The following is a 22,014-nucleotide window of genomic DNA, read 5'->3' on the forward strand; positions in this document are numbered from 1 at the left end:
CTAAGCCCAGATTTTTGTTTACTTCAATTCTAGCACTAACGTTGTTTTATCAAACACTAATGCTCTTCTAAAACTTAATTTTGTATAATTACGCATAAAAATTCATGTTCTCCTATGTTGAAGAAACCACTGCAGATAGAAAAGGGAGAACACGGTCCTGCAGATGACCTCGGTTTTTCTCTGGAAATAAAGCAGGTGAATGATGTTCAGTCAGATCAGGTAAAATTAGCAGCAGGCAGGGAGGTATCTTCCAGATTTGCAGATTCTACATATAAACATTCACCAAGAGACCAAACAGATTCAGTCCATTTCCCTTGCATTTTTGGAGTGTTTTGTCTTGACAGCAAGAACGTGTCAGGTTGACCAATTTTCTTGTGGGAATGGACGTTGTATTCCGACATCGTGGCTGTGTGACAGGGAAGATGACTGTGGAGACGAAACAGATGAAATGACATCCTGTGGTAAGTCTGCTTCTTTTTTTTTTTTGAGGGGAAAAGTGAAATTATTCTATAAATAGTTAAACATATAAAGATCTCTTTTCATGTGAACTGACTGACAGTAAAAGTATGTGGAGTCTTATTTTTTTCTGTGAACTGATAATACTGAAATGGCAAATGTATTTATATGATTAATAAATAAACCCCAAGCAAAGCCTGCATTTTCTATCAATGAGTTTTTAACTACGATACCAAATATGCAGATGAGTCAGCTTAACACTTTCTAATTTACAGCCTGTTATCAAATATTGTTGCCCTCAAAAACTAATAGTTATCTCAGCCACATACTTCTTCACTTGGGCCCTCTCAGCGTTTTCTGGATTTCAATAAAATCTGACTGTTTCGAGTCTGAACAGAAGGATGTTTTGATGTTCTATTTTGCAGAAAAAAAAAAAATTAGTCTTCCATGATTATATCATGAAAGAGCATCAGCAGCTTTCCTGATTGCTGCTTTACTGAGATATTGCGAAGAGAGGTGCATTCTTTCTAATCAGCTGCTTCCAAACACTTCAGGGTTTCATAAAGGCATCATGATTGCCTTCATCTGTTTGGAAGGTCACAGGTAACTGCCGGGAGTCTGAGAGCAAAAGGGTCAGGGAGCCGTCTGCAAAAGACTGTATTAGAGTGTTCCTTGTTTACAAGGTAATATTTATGATATTAGACTTAGTACCATGAATTACTAAACATGTCACAATGGTAATAAGCTGCATTTCTGAAATGACTTTCCGAGAGTTTCAAAGACGGAGTGCTGACTGATTATTTTAGTAGCATCAATCATGTAAACATGAAGTGAGAGCTTGTATGCAAAAAAAATAAGATACGAGGTGTACTCATCGAAATACTTAGTAGTTAGACCTGTATTTTTTCTCAGAGCTGATGTTCTAACTTGAATCACTGTTGTAAAAATATACTGCTTCTTAATGGAAATCAATATGATAGCAATGTAGTTAATAAAACATAACCTTTGTTTTGCTTTTCTGAACCTTCTTATTGCTGTAAACCTTTTCAATAAAGTTATTAGAGTTCTATTAAAGATAACATTTTTTTTTTGTCAAAAAAATCTTAATACCATAAAGCACTTTCTGTGGAGAACAAGAAAAAATTATGAGGTAAATATGTAAATTAAGGTTGTATGCTGACACCATGATGCCCTGTGTTCCATAAACAAATCTCCAGGACCTCAATTATCCAGGAAATCTATGAGAGACCGCATGTAGGATCCAATCAGTAAATTCTGTTCATCCATAATCTCTTTAATTTGTTTAGTTTTGAATTATTCATGACTAGCAACCAGCTAATACCCATTAGTTGAGTTTAGATATGGACTTAAATAGTGAAAATACAATTCTCAGCATCTCCTTCCTCTATAACTGCATTCAAGATTTTTCAGGATTTTTACATATAAACAGTTATATATCCTGAATATTCACTTGATTTCTGTTGTCCCATTACTTATTACGTTCTTCTTTTTTTCTTCTGTTACTAGTGATATAAAAGCAGAGAAAAAGCCGTCTCATTTTATATTGACAGTAATTGATATCTGATGAGCTACTTCAAAAAAAAAGATATATTCAATAAAATCTAAATAAAAATAAAATAATTATATGAGTAAAAATGAAACTATTATCAACATAGAGTTCTAATTGCCCTGCTTCAAATCAAGTAAGCTCTGTTGTGTACAGAGGTACAATAGGTGGCCCCAGTGGACTTAACGTATTTTGTGATCACTAAAATCATGGCGTTGCAGTTTGGCATTTGGTACCAGAACAATTTGTGACTACCTGTGCCTTGTGTTCTTAGATACCTTCTCAATATACAGATGTTAACAGTGTTGTAATTTCTTCACGTGTGTTTTGTTTGGTATCCAGTCTGCTGAGCTGGTGTATGTCTTTGAATCAGTTAATCAGTGTTTATTTCACTTACTGTTTCTGAGATTGACCAAACTTTACATATGTTTTATGGTTCAGAATCTTGTTTCTTTATCCTTGGGCACTGTGGTTGCGCAAATGTGTTGAATATTTCATTTGTCGTTCTGCCTTATAATCTGATGGCTTATGCTCATGGCATTTATGTATTTGTTCTATATAAGGGAGTTTGCATTTTCTTTTGTGAAACAGTTTAAAATTATTTTTGTATTCACAATTTTTTAAATATTAAAAGTAAAATCAAGGTTTGCTTTATGTTACCGTTGCAAATCGCTGATTCCTACCTACATCAGTCTTCAGCTGTGAATGATTTTGGCTCCTACTCATGCAGGAACTTCAGCTTACGTATATTGGCTTATAGGTGGGGTGAAGAGGACTGGAAAGATGATGACCTTGTCATAATGCATACACTTTTTCTTAAGATAGAACCAGATTTACTGAGAAGCGTGGCATCTTTGAAGACAATTTGAATAGAGACCCACCTTGTTTTTCTACTGCAGTCCTAAAGAAAGCAAGACTTGGATATTTTTATAACCATTTGTTTATCAGTTCATTATTTTACCATTTGCACTCAATAATAGAAGTAATATAAAATTTGGTGAAAGAAGTATCAAAGAACTGGAGCTTTTACAAGACCACTGGATAGCAGAGAGGAATGAGATTGGTGTTGACACTGTGGAAAGACTTCACCATGAGCCTGTGGCTCCTTTCTTATTTCGTCTGTTCTGAAGAGAAGTCAGCACAGGGATGGCTGTGAATCAGCCGCAGGATGTGCCTCTCTGTTATGAAATAAGGAAAGGAAAGGAGGACTGAGGAGACCATAGGAACAACGAGGGGAAGTGCTGTATCTGTCCTGTAGGATGTGAGCGGAAGCTGTGGATGGTGATGGAAGCTGGGACTATGAGGAACAAATTGATATTGCAAAACATCCTTGGAAAGTCTGGTGGCCATGAGTCGTGAATGAAAATAAAGAAAATAAAGTCACGAAGTCATGTGTGGAAAAGAGGAAAAGCATTTAACAGCTAAAAAGCAAAATTAAAAATTGCTTTCAGCTCTGTTTGAAGCATATAAAGAACAAATTGTATCTAAGTACCATCATAGTTACGTATCTCCATTACTTGTCTTGAAACAGATTTTTGTTGTCACTGTAATATCTTCCCCCCAAAAAAAACAATTTTTTTTTTTAACTTCACAAAAAAACACCAGACCTTTCCTAGGAGTTATTGACAAAGTGTTGTCATCAGTGTTAACTTTTTCCCCCCACCCATTTCTGTGTTGAAGCAGAGTAATCACTTCAGTCTTACGGTGTTCATGATGATCTCCAAAGTTTTCTATTTGATATAGTTGGTTTGGCACTTGATGTGTGACTTTTTTTTTTTTTTTTTGAGGGGGGAAGCAAGCGTTTCAGTTAACTTTAAACATTTTCTGTGCTAAAGACTGCAAGAGACAGCAAACCCAAGTCAGAAGTTTGTTGACTAAATATTTCAGTTATTTTCCTAAGGAAATGTTACATTACTCAGCATGTTATAGAAGTTGAGAAAAATCCTTCAGTACAGACTAATTACATGGCCTAATTGTCAAAATATTTGTGAAGTTTATCTTTGTCAGCTCAGTTATAACAACACTAGAACAACCCAATGATGTTACTGCAACCGAGTATGGAATATACTCGGAGATTTTCTAGTCTTGGGCAGTTTTGGTGTGGCTGACAAGACTGTGTGCCTTGTTGGACTTTCCTTTCTGCTCATTTACAATGCACTGTGAACTTCCAGCCTGAAGTCCTTCAGTGAAGGACAAAATTGCTTTTAAGTAGCACTTCAGGCAGATTGTTCATGTTTTCATCTTGGTTTTATATTGGGTATCAGTAACTGAGAGGTGCCGCCTTCTCTTGATGGTCCATGTAGGAAATTTAGGCTCCTCCTTATTCCTGTTGAATCAAATTAGACTTTCATAATATACCCTGTGAATTGCCAGGTTTTGTAAAGTAGATCTTGTATTTTCCAAACTGAATGCATCCAAGCACTGTTTCACGTGTTAAGAGTATGAATGCACATACCCAACTATGCCATTAGTTTTAGAAGAAAAAGATTTCTGAGGGAAATTCAAGTTGTTCATTGCAGAAGCGCGTTAGACAATTACAAAAACAGAACTCTGTAATACAGATGAGTCTCTATGAATGATATCACCTCAGTTTTCTACTACTTCTACAGGAATGCTTGGAGGAAATGATTGTAAATACTGACATTTTACTTTGGATTTTATTATGTCAATGTACGCTAACTTGATTTCTCGATTGTTCTTTTGCTTGGTACTTGATTTTCTCATTTTATAGTCATCCATTGCCTGTATTTTACTGGCAGTGTTACTGCCACTGGGGAACTTTTGTATATAAACAAATGCATTGAAAATGTGGTTTCTGTCAGTCGTCCAGCTATAATTAGTCATCAATATTAGCATGCTTAGGGGCGAAGACAGCCGTGATATGATCAGAATACAGGAACATATTATATGGCACAGAATGCAGCTTCGGTAGTCCATGTTGAGGAAGGATAGAGTCTGGGACAGTATTTACAGTTAAAAGGCTTTTTAACCTCTCTTTTTGATTGTCAACCTTTTTTTCCTCTCCATATTAAATATCTGGCATGTGCAAATGTTTGATACAATACACTTATGTAGTTTATGTCTATAGGAGGGTTGAAAAATATTACCAAAAAGTGTATACATTATATATTTTTTTATTTCTTTTTGAACACTTTCACAGAATTTCCAACATGTGAGTCATTAACTCAATTTATATGCAGAAATGGGAGATGCATTAGCAGCAAATGGCTATGCGACTCAGGCAAGTATCAAGTGTTCTGTATCTGAAATGCATATGATAGATACCGTTTTGATATTCACTCTTTTCTTCTGAGACTGATATTGCCAGTTTGGTTTGTAAGTGGCCAGAGAATAAATATGGCATTTTAAAATTACTCACCTGACCTAGAAAGCAGCAATATTGAAGCTTCATAAACGGAATGATGCAGTGGATACAGTAATAGTCACAAATAGTATGTTCTGTAGAATGAAGGGTGATGTAAACTTTTATTATTTAGGAAAAAAAAAAGGCAGCTATACTATCACTTATGAGGATATTTCCCACTTTTAGAAAATGAAATAGTTCCAGTGACCAAAAATATTTTATTTTTTTTTGTTGTTTATGGGCAAGTGTAATCTAATCAGATAAATAGCATCCTTTGAGAGGGAATGTTAGGAAGACTTTACAATTTAGCAATTTCATCTGAAAGAGTACATAGTTGAATGGCAGCTGTTCAAATGAATCTTCTCTCAGAGCGTGTGATGTGGGAATGATGTCATGCCAGTCCTAATAACATTGGGTTTGTTCTTCATCCACCATAGCATTTGATATTACTATAATTTTGAGGCTACCAGGAATTCATAACTCTAAAATGATAGATTCCCCAAATTATCACAGTGTGCTTACTGAAATTCTTTTCAAGGGGACCTTTTAGTGTTTACCTAACATATTTATCTTTTCCCTCCCCTGGTGATCGTGACCAAATTGTGTCTATTGCCTTGAGATTGTTGTAATGACTATGAATTAGAGTAACCAGAAACTACATTTCACACTTATTTATGGGCTGCTATCTTTCTCTGCTACAACGTTGCACTGTTGCAAGTACATGGAAAAAGCATTTATAATACTGTTGAAAGAAATTCTGACACCAGGTTTTCATTTTGGTTAAGATGAAGTTTTGTGTGTGTGTGTGCGCATGCTTAACTAAGTTAACGAATCACTGGCAATAAAGTAAAACCACTACATTTGAAGCCTGAGTAGTTACACGTGAGTGAAGAAATGAAGCAAATCTAAAGCTTTCTCATGCCTACTGGTGTCTCTGATTGAATATGCATAGTGTAAGGGTTCAGACCATCCAAAATAATAGTCAAGTGCTGTCAGTAAGTTAGAGTTAAGGACTTATCTGCGTTAGAAATAAATTTACCTGTCTTTAGGCAAGTAAACATACTATTTTATTTACTGCACATTATTTTTCTCTTGCCTTTTCGGAAATCTCTTTTCCTCCTCACATCTTTTATTCAGATTTTTTATCTTTTAAAATAACGCAGATGATGACTGTGGTGATGGAAGTGATGAGCTGGGCTGTGTTCACTCGTGCTCTGCTGATCAGTTCAGATGTCATAACGGCAGGTGTATCCCAAGTCATTGGGCGTGTGATGGTGACAATGACTGTGGAGATTTCAGTGATGAAACCCAAACAAACTGCAGCAAAGAAGGTTAGCTTTTTTTAATTTTTTTCTCTTCACATAGTTTAATGCTTATAAACACAGCAAATACTTACATATAAGTACAGAGGACCCTTCTTCGGTCGGAAAAGAGAAAATGCTTTTAGCCTTGATAAAGTTTGGAATGGAGAATGTCAAGTGTAATATGATGATACACAAGTGTATCACAGAATTAGAATGCATTTGAAAACAAAATACTACTGAGAAGTTTTGTAGTTTAACCTTACTGAATTATGCTAATTGTGATGTTTTTCCTTTAACAGAGATTTTTGCTACCTAGATAAAGAGGCAGTAAGCAGTATCCCTTAAGTTAATATTTTTCGGGGAATTATCTGCATTAACACTCTCATTTCTGTGTGATCCAACTTTTTGTTGTTTTTTGTGGATTTCTTCCCTTTTTTCTTTTTTTTTTTCAGCAGTGTTCTGGAAGCATAAAAATGTTTTATCAACGTATAGTCCCATTTAAATTCCATACACTGTTTTTTTTTAGGGTGAGGAGACATGGCAGACGATGCTTGTAGCAAAGGATAAAGAACAGTCAGATAAGAATAAGGGAATATGTTTCGCTTATATTTTTCTTATAGCGATTTTTCCACAACAATGGAATTGCACACGATTTTATTGGTCCTTTTTCATGAGTTTGCATTTTAGATCTAGCTGCAGACCTCATACAAATAGATGAACTAGCAGAACGCTCTGCATGAGTACTGTGAAATACTTTGGTTTTATGTGTTTAAAGTAGCTATTAATAATATTTATCTGTATAAAAATAATTGAAGTATAACTAAGCTACTCACTTTCCTTTTGTTCACATCCATCTCAGAGTTGAAGTTCCCCTCTGTCATTATTACACAATGCCATATTATGTTGGGATTTGCACCACTGTCTCTGAAATAGTGCTTTTACACTGTTACTATTAGTTCAGAAATCTTCTGTGGTCTGCTCTACTATGTGAGGAATTGTTGTCCAGCAATTTGTCTTTGATTTATTTATGATAGAATGCAAGAATGCCAGTGATTTACAGGGGGAAAAAAAGGCAACTTTAAATAAAATAAACCAATAATTATAGACAGTGCGATAAGAAATTATTCAAGCAATAGGTTTTGGTATAAACAGGAATGTGTAAGTTGATCGTTACTTTTAAGTATATGCTGTTGTTGATAGTATGTTATGAAATACTAGAAATACAGTTGTAATAGTTTAGGAAAATGAGGGCAATGATAAAATTGAAAATGCCGTCATATAGAAAACACTTAGAGAATCAAGTATGTGATGAAATAATTAAAATCATATAGTTATTGTGTTTTGAAACATTCACGACTGATTCCACAGCTGCTTTCAGGTGGAGTTTGTTACTGTGGAATTCAGAAAGGATACAGCCAGTGCTGTAATAGCACAAGTCAGGGAGGCGTCGGGGGCAGCACTTGTGTCAATTAGAGCTGAGGTGTGACCTTTCCTGTTCTGTGAACGAGGAGATGGACCTTGTTGGGGAAAAGAGGAGAAAGAAGGAGGGGGGGAAATGTAGCTTGAGGGTGAAAGGCAAGGCTTACAAAGCACCAGGAAAACCTCATCGTTTACCTTGAGCCTGTGGCGGAGCGGAGAGTGAGCAGGATAAGTAAGAGAGCTTGTCTGAAGCTTGCATTGGAGCGATCAGTTAGGAAGGAATAGTGAGTCTTGAATGTTATACCCAGGGACTCTGATTCTGCTTCTGTTAGGAAGGGGGGTTCTAAGTCATTGTAGACTTGGCATGGACAAACCTTATATGAGCAAGTTCTTCAATGTCATTCTTATTTTTCTAAGAAACTCCCTCTCATGGAAGATGCAATGGGAAGGAATTTCAGTGCAGTCCTGAAGGGAGCTGTGTTCCTGAGTTATGGAGATGTGATGGAGAAAAGGACTGTGAAGATGGTAGCGATGAAAAAGGCTGTAATGGAACTATACGACTATGTGATGAAAAAACAAAATTCTCCTGCAAGAGTACAGGTATATGCTTGCAGATATCTTTTGCTGTCATATACTCATTGTGTGTGTGTGTGTGTCTGTGATTTGATCATATACCTACTATTTGAATACTGCTTTAAATGTTTGATACTACAGAGGTGATGTTAGTTATTGTACTCAGACCAGGAAAAGAATATTAATACACTACCCCCAGCCTGTTTTCTGATTTACAATAGAAAATGGATGGATTTTGAGATTACTTAAACCTGAAATGTTGTGTATGACGTGTTGTGTATAAAACCAAATACTTAAACGTAGAATCTAATAGTATGTCAAAGTCAAAGTATTTTCTTCTGGTTTCCATCTTTGGCCCTGGAAGTTAGGTGATTGAAATGGTATAAACTAAATAGCTAGAAGACTTCAAAGAAATAGAACTGCAGCACTGGAAATTTGAACCATGATATTGGGGAAAAAAAAGTGTTCTTTGAGAATGTTTAAAATCGAATTTTGCTAATTGTACTTGATGACAAATGTGAAAAGAATGTGACAATCTCTATATGAGGGTATTTTACAAAATAATGCTTAGATGGAACATTTTCTTAAGGGACCGTGCAGTTAAAGAAGAAATTAATTTCTGTCAGTATTAATATTTTTACAATTTATTTCAAAGATTAATGAAATATTAGGTGTAAAATAACGTTGAAAACAAAATTTAATTCAGGATATTATAAGTAGTAATACTCTTGTCATTAGGAAACTATAATTATAGGAAAGAAAGTCAATCTAACATCTCTGTTATAGCAAAGCATGATTATGTGAGCTCTGTGCAGAAGTATTTATGAACATGTATGGATACAGTTAAGATACTTTATTCAAATCTACATTGGGAACAGAGTTCATTTTCAGTACATAAACTACGTTAGGATGTATCAGAAATGCTTGGACTTTTGCTGCTGCTTCGATTTTAATGTTGTGGGAATCCTAAGGTTCAGGTAAATAAATTTGGAATACTGAATTTTTGTCTGAAAACATCACCTTGTGTGGTGTTACAGTTTCCATAAGGGTGTGTATAATAAGTAGCTGTTAAACGAAATAGCTTCAATAAGTAAAAAGGCATTAATAACAACTAAAGGAATTATCTGTTTCCTGGAATAGACTGATAAGAAACCCTGACACAGGAAATACACTTCTTGATGATACTGTCGTTTGTCGTAAATGGGGAGAAGGTCCCAAACTACGCTGCCTCGTTATACACTTTGTTTACAGTCATGCCTCGGGGAGCGCAATGTCTCGGTTTACAGGATGAAAGATGAAATGTGACTTCTCTGGCTGCCACATATAAAACAGCAAAAGTATTATTTTCGTCAAACATTTGCTAAATTCAAGGGTATATGACTTTGATTTAGAGAAAAATACGATAATGCTTGTTGGTTATATGGAAACATTGCTTTAGGAATCAGTTCTGACAGTTTCTTCCATAATATTTCTTTCTTCACTATTTTTCTTCCGTCAGTCCTCACAGGAGGAGCAAAAGTGCTCTTCTGGAGGGGGCACACTGGTAATGCGTTGGAACAGAAAACAGCGAAAGCAAATTAGTTTGGTGGGACAGATGAGTAATAATTATTATTATATGAGAAATAGCTTCTGTCATGGTCCTTTCAGGTTTCAGAATAAACATCACTCACTCTGTGGGTTATTCTAAAGAAATAATAATGTCTGGTTTCCACATTGATGAGAATCATTCAGATGAGGAGAAATCAGACAGTTCTCCTTTTAAAGACTGCTAGGTGATGGAGTTTGATTTTCTAATACATGATATAATGGGTAGGAACATGTGTATGGGGGAGGTGAAACAGCCGATACATTTTGAGGGAAATGACACTTAGTGGGAACAGTGAAAGTGAAATGTTACTGCCCACTTTTTTGCTTACTTCTTTGTTTTATGGCTGTAAATTATAACTGCAGAGTCTTTCCTCGCTATGGTTCTTGTTGGCTCTGGTTAATCTGTCACAGTGCCTCAGGCATGTCATGTTACAATCCCACCATTTGTCAGCCTTCATTCAGCCAAATCTGATTTTTCTGCTTAAAGTGATGGTAGTCTTAAGACTTTCATCATATCCAGCGTCTTTCTACTGAATAAGATCCAGCAGAGGGTATTCTATGGCTTGTGTAGATTGTCTTTCAGTAATTTGCCTCTAACAGTTGAACAGTTCTTTCCTAATAAGTTGTCTGAATCTTTGCTGCAAGATTAGTAGTCTTCATCTTTTTACTGACGTAAAAAGTGAATATTGAAATACTTCTGTCATATGTCTCCTTAACAACATTTTTTTGTTGAATAAACAATCCCCCCCCATCTTCTATTTTTATTTTATTTATTTAAACCTATAGTATTTTTGTTGGTCTCACTGGAGCTGTCTGACTTGCGCAGTTCTTGAGCTTTGCTATCCAAGGTCAGCCAGAATGCCGCAGGGCACTTAGGTTAACAAGTTTCAGAATTATGTTTCTGTTTTTCTGAAGAACTTCACAAGATTGTTTATGATGATGGTTGATGAAAAATATACTAGAGTTTGTTCAGAAGTAGGATATAATATGCAATAGCTACCTGATTGAGAGTGACTAGTTTTAGGCTGCTTCTAGCCAGTTATTTTCTGCTTTTAAATAAAATATATCAGGCTAGACTAAATTAGATTAGACTCAGATCCAACTTCATATTTTAAATTCTAGTTCTGTCCTCTAAAAATTATTACAGGCGTGCACTTCAGCTCAGTTTTATGTACTATATAAATCTATCGCTTTTATTCCATCTGCCTACTCTGCAGTTAGTAATACCGGACCAAGGGCAGAATCTGTGCGATCTCACTTAAGAAGTCATCTAATTACTCTAATGATCATAATCAAGTACTTCTGCGAAGGCAAATGCAAAGAGCTGTGAATACTTCAGTTAGTAAGGAATAGATCTGAACTGTAGTGTATATTTGTCATAATTACTGCTTTTTATATTTCTTTCAAGAAGCAGTTAATTTTGTATTGTACCATTTTTAATGCTTCCCTGTGTGCCATTATTTTATACTTTTTTTTTCTTTTTTTTTACTTGTTAATAATATACTAGAGTAAAAATAAGATGAAGGAAGAAGTAGGATTTCTTTGGAGTGGAAAATAAGTAATGTACATAGAGAGGAAATAAAGGCAAGCGGTGATCATCACAGTGGTACTTAAAGAGGAGAACTTGTCTGGATGGGGAGTGTAAGAGTCAAGAGGCAACTATTTGACAAGTTGAGAAGAACAGAGACATGTTGATACTGAAGACATCTGGGAAGCAACGGGTTGTGAAAAAGGTGATGATGATGAGGAAAGTGGTAAGGCTGCCTTACAGATTCTGTGAGGGTTGATGAGGAGAAGTGGTTACTGTAGAGAGATACAGAGAGTTTTGGAAAAGGAGAAGATTGAGTAAGAACATAAGAGTTGGGAATATGCATCTCAGCAAGGGATGGGTGGTATGAATATTGGACATAAGTTTAACGGTGTTACTTCCACTTGTTCTCTGCCCGCTCTGTCTATTCTCTCACTCCAAAACTTGAGAGCTGCACATCTCATACAACTACTTTAATGATCTTTTCGAACGCAGTGATGTTTCAGTGTAGTGAACTTTATGACCAGAGGGGTGGATTCAGTTGACATTAAGGATTTAAATAAAAAGAAACGAGCACAGCAAGTAAATTAGAAAATGACATATGTTGTTCCAAAACTGTTTTTTATCCTCAGTTCATAGTATTGTTTTCTGTGATATAAGCTCCTGGGAGACCTTATTGCATCCTTTTAGTACTTAAAAGGAAGCTTATAAGGATATTGGGGACAAACTTTCTAGCAGGGCCTGTTGTGGTAGGACAAGGAGTAATGGTTTTAACTAAAGGAGGGAAGATCTAGATTAGATATATACAATAAGGATGATGAAGCACTGAGACTGATTGTCCAGAGAGGTGATAGATGCCCCATTCCTGGAAATGTTCAGTGTCAGGTTGGATGGGGCTCTGAGTGGCTCAGTGCAAAAACTTCCTGGGCTCAGTATCCCAAAAAAGACTGATCAGTATATTAAAAGTTAATGTCTAATTCTGTTGTACTTGCTAATATTTGTAGGAAATGAAAAATGCTGGAGAAGTGTTTGGATCAGGCTTTCCCACATACTTGCTGCTTCAGAACTTCTGGTTAACTACATCTATTTCTTCTGTGTTACACAACAGAGCTATGGAAAAGAACAGTTACATCTATTCAGGCAATTAATTTGTGATGGAATTTTACTGAAAAGACTTATGGAAACCAAATTTGTGAATTTCAATAAAAGCCAATAAAGCAAAAGTACTGTAGTGAATTTCAAGTAATGACTCAAGACAGTCATAAAACTTATAAGTCCGTCTCTTTAGAATTTTGATTCCTTGTAAATATAGTCTGCTTAAGAATATGTCAAAGATATAGTGGAAGATGAATCTTTTGTTATAAAATATATTGTATTAAGGCAAGAGAAAGGCAGGAAAACTGATTTATACATACAAATGTTTACAGAGTAAAAGATTAAAGAACAGAATAGGAGCTCAATTAGAAGCAACATCAATTTACTTTGGGATCTGGTTAGTTTGATGCCGGTGTTCATTAACTTTCATTCTACCACTGTGCTGTAGCAATATAAAATCAATGATTATTTCAAGACAATAGTGAATATGGACACTCTTCAGAAACACTTGTGATTGCATGTAAGGATGAACTGCGTGCATCTCATGTATGCTGTTTTGTATCCGTGTGTCTGTGCCATTCTATCCTTTCAGCGTAGGAGATTTGGGACTTCGACCTCTATAGAAAATGGTAAAAGCTCTTCATTCTAAATGACGCTGCTCCCTGTTTAAGTTTTCCAGGTGATTTTGTATTGGTAAAAGGATGTTTTGTTGTTTGAAACCACACTCGCTGTAGTTTCCTGAAGTTTCACGTGTTACTTTTCTTCAGCAAAAGCAAAAGTGCTCATACATTTGCCTTGTGAGATGATACAGAAACATTTGTCATTGTCCCTGTTCCACAGTATTGTATTCCATTGCCATTCTGTGAGGATGTCAGCACCTTCCCATTAAAAGAAGGCTAAAATATAAAATGAAGAGCATTATGCTAATGCAGCTAACCGGCAAATATTTCTGTTAAAGGGAATGGAAACCTGCGAGTATTCTATGGCAGACAGTAGAATTACCATTAGGGTCAGTTGCTACATTGTGTGGACAGCTGTAACGAACCTCTTTTGAGGTCCTTTCATGTGGAACTGTGCCATGAATGATACAGAGTGAAAGGCAGCCTGTACTGGATTGGGCACCAAGGTGTATTAGAGAACCAAGGAGTTTTACCCTAACTGATTGTTTCGCACATTTACTCACTTGCTTCCCCTACAGTCATAATCAGACTCAATTTTCTGTTGGGAAGGTTGTTCCTGGACTGGGAAGGTTGGACAGAAAGTTGTATCAGTTCATGCTGTGTAACGGTTTGCAGTTACTGGTCTCGGGCATCCACCAGTCAGTCCCTGGGCATCCACCAGAATTTCTGTCAACAGATCCACGCGTTTCCAGGATCATCTTACCCATTCCAGCTTGATTTTTCTCTACCTGAATAGTTTGTAGGTGGAAACGCAGTGCAAGATCACTTCCTGACCTGTGGTTCTACCTGTTGTCTCTTTATTAATTGATGAATATAGTACGTAGCACTCCTCTTCAGTCCAGGTGTCATCAGAGTTTACAAGTAGCCCTTCCTGGGTATAGCTAGCAGTTCAGAAGTTTACACTTAAGACTTGAAGAATAGTTTGAGACAGGAGTGCACACCCCTCTGTAAAAAGAAGCATTCACAATCTTGGTTATTTTTCACCTATTAAAATCCCTGACTTGGATGATTCTAACATAATACCTATAGGATTTTTAAAGCACATAGCCAGTTTCGCAATCAAGAGACTGTCTTGCATCTCTGAACACTGATGATCAGCGCAAAAGTAGAAATTCCCCCCACCCTTTTTAAGGATTGGAAGAAATTATCTGAACCCTGCTTTGATAAAACTGAAATTAAATAAGGAATTTCATCTGCTACCGATATTTCATCTAAAAGCTAATCATTTATCTGACATAATCTGGTAATGTATTGTGTGTAATTTCTGGAAAGATTTTTTCTTTCTCAAACCCAGAAGTCATGTGTTGAAATATTGCTTCTATGGAAGGCTGTTGGAATAGAAGAGAAAGGAAGAGAGATGAAGAAAACCAATAAATAAATAAACACCTCTCCCAGCCCCCAAACCCTAACATTTTAATAGAATTTGGTATACTTAACAGATTATGCGGACACATCCTGCCAGTATGCTGCTCTGTTCAGCTCAGAATTAAGTAGGACTGATATGGTTTGGAAAATTACTGTCAACGCTGATGTGGATGAAACTTCAGAGTATAAGCACAAGTCCTTTTCTTTCTGCTCATCTAAAAGGAAAATACCATTACTAGAAAAGCATAATTAAAAAAAATATCTGTTTGATGTTACTGAAGGTTTTTTCCTTAAAGTTTGCGTCCAGTCTGATTTCCTGTGTTTATTGTCTCTTTTCTCCAAGGGAGATGCATTAGCAAAGCGTGGCTTTGTGATGGCGATATTGATTGTGAGGATCAGTCTGATGAGGATAATTGCGAGGGCTATATGTGTGGACCACCAAAATACCCTTGTGCTAATGATACCTCCATCTGCCTACAGCCTGAGAAGCTCTGCAATGGGAGAAGAGATTGTCCTGATGGATCTGATGAAGGCGATCTTTGTGGTATTTCTTTTAGACACCTTTTTTCTGATTGTTCTTGATATTGTCCGTCAAAATCTTTCCTGTTGAAAAAGCTGTTCTTGTGTTAATCTTACTAAAATTTTATCGCAATAGCCTATGTGAAAGGTTTTTTTATTATTATTTATTTTGTTTAAATCATAGTGTGGTTGTGCTTGAAGTGTTAGTTTTATTCAAATAAGGGAAAGCATAGTTCCTTAGGCAAATATTTCAGTTCCTAACCCTTTAAAATACTCTTGGAGGTAAACAATTGAGAAGGCTCTGTTACCTGTGAAAAGTAGTATGAAGATACGTGTTGGGATGACTAGGAGGAGTTAACTTGTCTCCCTGATGGTAGTGTTAAAAGGATTTCATGGCATGTCAGACAATGTAGATTGTCTCAGCAAAATTGTATTCAGTAAAAGTGTACAAAAATAATTGTATAAATCTGACAGAAGTAGAGATAACCTAATTGAATTATTATAAATTTTATGTGAAGATAAAATTAATAGATGTTAAAAGAAATTGCCATACTATAGCAGTAGTATTGTACTATAGTGATGGTTTAGGGATAAGAAGTGAAACACAGTTTGTAAGAAAAACTTAGATAATTTTATAATTCTTTTTTTGCTATATTAGCAATTTGCCTTTTCCCACTGACCTTGCTTTGCATAAGATGTTTTACAGTCTCCAGTGTTCTGTTATAAAACATTTGGAGATGTTTGCAAGCATTTTCACCCTCTAGGACCTTTGCACAGAGCTGTGCTGAGTCCCCCGAGTCACTTAGCGTAGGAGGCAGAGTCTGCTGCCTGGGCAACAGCTGCTGCAGGATACGGCAAAGAGATCTTTACCCTGTCCTGTTCTGCTGGTCTGCAGACTGTACTGTGAAGGGGATAGATCTTAAATTCAGTGTTTCTCTGCAATATGTTAAGGTTATGTTGTACCCTTTAAGAGAGCGAGCCCTCTCTGAGAGCCACACGTGAATCCCGTGCTGTGTAGACTCCTGATGAAAGAAATTATAGCATAAGGTTATTTATTTTGTCTGTGGTATTTCTGTGTATGGACAATTATTTTCCTACTAGTAGTAGAACATTGTGACACCTATATCTTTTTTTCTGTATGGTATGAGGCCAATCTTGGCTTTTAAACATAGATCCTAGAGTGGTTTAGGTTGGAAGGGACCTTAAATTCCATCCATGGGCAGGGACACATCCCACCGGACGAGGCTGCTCAAGGCCCGTCCAACCTGGCCTTGAACACCTCCAGAGATGGGGCAGCCATGTGCCAGTGCCTCACAGTAAAAAATTGCTTCCTAATATCTAGTATAAATGTTTTTGTTAATAACTTTCTGATGATATTTCAGCACTTGTTAATTATTTAATGAAAAAAGAAATCTAATCATAAACTGAAGGACAAATACGGGATGCTGGCCAATACATTTGCCTATTAGACACATTAAGGAGCTTAGCCTTTTTTGTCATGATAAATAAAAACTCAGAAAAAAAGCAAACTTAAAACATGAACAAAAAACTGTTAGAAGAAGGGGGTTTATTTTTTTTAAGAAAGATATAACTATTCTGTAGAAAACTCTTGTGTTTTATACATCTTATCATAAATCACAGAATCACTAGTTTGGAAAAGACCTCTTGGATCATCGAGTCCAACCGTTCCTATCAACCACTAAATCATGTCCCTCAGCACCTCGTCCACCCATCCCTTAAACACCTCCAGGGATGGTGACTCCACCCGCTCCCTGGGCAGCCTCTGAGAGGTACCAGTGACCCTTTCTGTGAAACACTTTTTTCTGATATCCAGCCTGACCCTCCCCTGGTGGAGCTTGGGGCCATTCCCCCTTGTCCTGTCCTCAGTCACTTGGGAGAAGAGGCCAGCTCCCTCCTCTCCACAACCTCCTTTCAGGTAGTTGTAGAGAGTAAAAAGGTCTCCCCTCAGCCTCCTCTTCTCCAGGCTAAACAACCCCGGCTCTCTCAGCCGCTCCTCATAAGACTTGTTCTCCAGCCCCCTCACCAGCTTTGTTGCTCTTCGCTCCAGAGCCTCAACATCCTTCTTGTGGTGAGGGTCCCAGAACTGAACACAGCACTCAAGGTGCGGTCTCACCAGTGCCGAGTACAGAGGGAGAATAACCTCCCTGGACCTGCTGGTCACACCGTTTCTGATCCAAGCCAAGATGCCATTGGCCTTCTTGGCCACCTGGGCACACTCCTGGCTCATGTTCAGTCGTCAGTCAATCAATACCTCCAGGTCCTTCTCTTCGTGCAGCTTTCCAGCTGCCCCTCCCCTCGTCTGTAGCTGCATGGGGTTGTTGTGTCCCAAGTGCAGGACCCGGCATTTGACCTTGTTAAACCTCATGCCATTGGTTTCAGCCCAGCGGTCCAGCACTGAGCAAGGTTTTCAGACTTGTTAGAATCAAACAAAATGACTAAGAAAGAAACACAAATAAATTAAAAAATAAGTGATGCCTACTTTACAGTGTAACAGTGCACCAGTCTGGCCCTCCCACCAAGTCCCAGGATATCAGAACTATGATGACTTAAGGAGTAGTTCTATGCTTTTTCACTCCAGAGGCCACAGAATTTCTCACAGACACAATTATCATACATTTAGTGTCAATGCTTTAAAGGTTTTACAAATCACCTTCAATCCATTTAGCAAAGCTTTGCAAATGATCGGTTACTTGTAGAATATAATGGGAAAGCACTGATACAGAGAAAACAGAATTAGTATTCTCTAGTTGCTGTTACTGGAAAAGAAGGAGAAAGAAATGATGATGTTTAAATGCTTTTTGTATATGTTTCTCTGAGAAGTTGTTTGGGATATAGATACGTAGAACTAAGAGTTGGAGCTTTCTCCCTGCAAGCTCTAGTGTCTGGAGGCAAGGGAAGTGTTGCAGAAAGTAGGCTTATTTCTCTGCATCAGCTTTTGGTCATCTTTGAAGGTGGTTGACCTATAATGGACTGACTCTGTATGGATACTCTGATTCATAGGTGAATGAAATAGTATGCATGAAAGTAAACATTTATGCATTGCTTGTCTGCCATTCTAAAATCCTGAAAGACTGCTGTAAGGCGACCACGCTGAATACTTGCAAATGAGATAATGTTAAAAATAAATATAGAAAGCTATTTAACAAATATGTAATTCAGTTTGCACTTCTTAGGGGCCTTTTATGGGTTTTATTTGACCTCATGACTTCAAGAATATGCACTATAACTGACAGCGTTGCAACCCTTAATGCTTGTTTTTCAATGTTATTTCAGATGAATGTTCACTTAACAATGGTGGATGCAGCCATCAATGTTCTGTGGTTCCTGGTGGAAGGATTGTGTGCTCCTGCCCTGCAGGATTCACTCTTAGTATAGACAACAAAACTTGTGAGATTGTGGATTACTGTACGAAGCACCTTAAGTGTAGTCAAGTATGTGAACAGCATAAAAATACCGTGAAGTGTTCATGTTATGAAGGCTGGAAGCTCAGTAAGGATGGAGAAAACTGCATTAGTACCGGTAAGTTGAAATTCAGTCTATTTTCAGTATTCCAGATGTTAATAGCTGTTGCATCCATTTAGTGAGATGTTATTTCCTTCTTCTAGTAAGAGAAATAGCTTAGATTATCTATATGTGGGGCCATTAGGGATCTGAAGAACACATTAAAGCTGTCCCTATTCTTGAGGCAGGATGGAGGGGTATTGAAATATTAGTTCCTTGCTTATAAAACTTTCTAAGAATGTCTACATCAAATAGTTTGTATGTTGTTTGAAATTTTATACAGTTTTTCATGTATATTTAATGTGCAAGGGAGATATGTGTGTGTATGGAACATGATGGATTGTTTGTATATTTTGAAGAAAAGAATCAATCTGTGACATCATGGTATTGGTCAGTTTTACTTTCAGAAGTTTGATTTTGAACACGCATGCACACACATATAGTCAATTATCTACTGCCTATTGATATTCACAATTTGAGCTATATTTTTCACCTGTGACATTCTGGTACTTGTTTGGTGGGTTTTTTTTGACATCAGTAAGCTCATTCAGCTCACTAATTAAGAAGAAATCTAACGTAAGGCAAGATGAGAAAGAGGAATGCCTTCCCCTCATTGTTCAATATTGATATGCACTCAAGCATGTTTTAGAAACTATGTTAGGGGGTGTCTTTTTCAAGTGCAGTGTGATTATATGTGTGAAATGCAAACACGAATGTGCAATATAAAGTGTCATCGCATCTTTACGGCCCCTGTAGGGAGTTAAATATAGCATTGGCTAGATTTAAAAAATTTGAGTTTAGGATTCTTTGATATTTTTATTCTTTATTATATTTCTTCTTTGATAGTATCTTATTAAAACTGATCAGAAATATCTCCCAAACTGCCTATCATTTACTTGACTATTTCATAATTCAATAGATATTGTGATTAAGATATTCTTGATCTGTTCCAGATAGTCACCATTTCCTCAGATGAATCACAGGAAAAAGTTCTAACTTGGTAACCTAGAAACAAAAGCCCAAGTTTCCTATTGCTATTCACCTGAAACAATTTAGTAGTTAGCAGCGAGCTTAATGGTTGATATTTCAGAAAAGGCAAATTCTAATCTTTCTGCTTTGATAATGTTACAGCTATTTTACACAACACTTTAGAAGTTTGTTACAGTAGTAATGAAGCCCATAATTTACTTATAGTCGAAGTATCTATTGTGTGTAATGAAAATAATGTTTCTCTTGGCAAAACAATGGGTAATTAAAATTTAGTCTTGTATCATGAACGTTCTCTTCAAGAGCTTTTAACTTGTGAATTACACATCTTGCCTTCGAGCTCTTTTTTTAATTGATTAGGAGTAGGACTTACATTCGTCAGGCTGGAACAACTTGTTATAATTTCCAGAATGATCTCCAAATTGAGTTTTCATGTCTCCGTAATTGTTACTATCACATGTAAATAGTTGCTACTACAGTATGAGGTCAGGAACATATATTGTTTAGATGTTACTGAGCTGTGCTTATAGTAGACTCTCGAATCATGCTTCACTGGTGTATGACTTTGGTTCTCTATAGGTGAACTTTATTTTATTACAGTTTAAATTCTTTCGTTGCTTTAGTCTTATTCTCTTAATTTGTTTTATTTTGGACATTTTCAGCTATTCAAAAAGTGTATTCTTATTGGGTTACAGAAATTACAGGATTAAAAGCATTAAGACAATGTAAGTAACTTGATGGATGAAAGCTTGAAAAAGACTTTAAATCAAAGCAAATCAAAGAGACTGGTATTTGGAAGCCAAAGGAAAAAATCCCAAAGTGAAACGTACTCACTTGTGCTGAAAAGTAAGAAAAGTGAGACTACAGTTTCTCATTTTTTCTTAAGCCCATGAGATATTTCTGCTTAATGTTTACTGATGTTAGTGAGAATCTGAAGTTACAAATTGATTTTTACAGATGTTCTCAAAACCCGTGATATTAAATATTTGATCTGAGACTGGAGATGTCAGATAGTATAAAGAAAAATGATACCTTTCATTCCAAACCATCCTAATGCCATCAAAGCTGCAACAAAATTATTCCATATTAAATATGTCATATGCTTTTATAGTCTCTAATAATCTTAGACCCTTTCATTTTGTTTCATTTTAAAGGCATAATAAGCACTCCTTAGAGTAGGACAGATCCTTATACTTTAGTTGTTGACTGGGTGAAGAGCTTTTTACTATAGTGAGTACAGTTATTGTCTAATTTGTTGACTCTTATTAGCCTCAAAATGTCCATACCATTGAATTTTCTGTGCATGAAATCTTAAATGAGCATAAAATAAAGGAAAAATAAACCAAAAAACCCTTTCATTTAATACTATTACAAGCAGAATTCAAAGTGATCTTGTGAAGATAAACAGTCCCCCAAATACCAAACTATTTCGTCAATATTGCCAGTTGTTATAAAGTAATTCTCAGAATAGCTACAGTGATTCAAATGCCTTGAAGCAGGAGTACATGTGTATTATATCAGAGCAGTAACTAAAAGTACTTTTTCCAGGAGAAAAAAATTGCTTAGAGGAATATGATGACCTTGCTCTTAGCTACATTTTTTGCTATTTAAAATAGCACTTTACTATACACAAACACTTCACTAGAGCTCAGCAATAGCGTGTGACGATAGTATGCAGCACTTCCCCTTTTCAGAATATTGTGAAAGCATTTACTAGTGTCCATCAGAAATCTAATGAAAATATTGAAGTTGAAATTGCAGTAGTGTATGTGATTGTTTTTGTTTGGTTGGGGTTTTTGGACGACCTATTAGAATTAAATTGTTAGTCAAAGTAGTCAAATGAATTACTCAAGAAATATAATGACTTACGGGACAATAAGTATGTAGAAAGAAACTGTTAAACTGAGCAGTTTTTTTCTTTTTACTTTCTCTTTCCGTGTCACTTTCAACAACTTTCTCTTAGATTTGCCTATTTTCCTTTGTTTCTGCTTAAGTTTTCTTAATTTCTTGAGAGTTTTAAGCACTTTTCCATTTTTCTCCTTTGGTGT

The 22,014-nt window shown here is 36.3% G+C and overlaps 1 protein-coding gene across 1 annotated transcript in view; it reads left to right on the top strand.

Moving 5' to 3' along the window:
• The window catches only part of LRP1B (LDL receptor related protein 1B), a 722,645-nt gene that overhangs the window by 471,941 nt on the left and 228,690 nt on the right, over window positions 1-22,014 (top strand). The window contains exons 18-23 of the mRNA XM_054070318.1: window positions 345-461; window positions 5,184-5,264; window positions 6,551-6,718; window positions 8,528-8,710; window positions 15,282-15,482; window positions 18,752-18,997. Of these exons, the coding sequence (XP_053926293.1) occupies window positions 345-461; window positions 5,184-5,264; window positions 6,551-6,718; window positions 8,528-8,710; window positions 15,282-15,482; window positions 18,752-18,997 (996 nt within the window). The remainder of the gene's footprint in view (window positions 1-344; window positions 462-5,183; window positions 5,265-6,550; window positions 6,719-8,527; window positions 8,711-15,281; window positions 15,483-18,751; window positions 18,998-22,014) is intronic.

Source organism: Cuculus canorus, chromosome 6, assembly GCF_017976375.1.
Source record: "Cuculus canorus isolate bCucCan1 chromosome 6, bCucCan1.pri, whole genome shotgun sequence".
Taxonomy (NCBI): domain Eukaryota; kingdom Metazoa; phylum Chordata; class Aves; order Cuculiformes; family Cuculidae; genus Cuculus; species Cuculus canorus.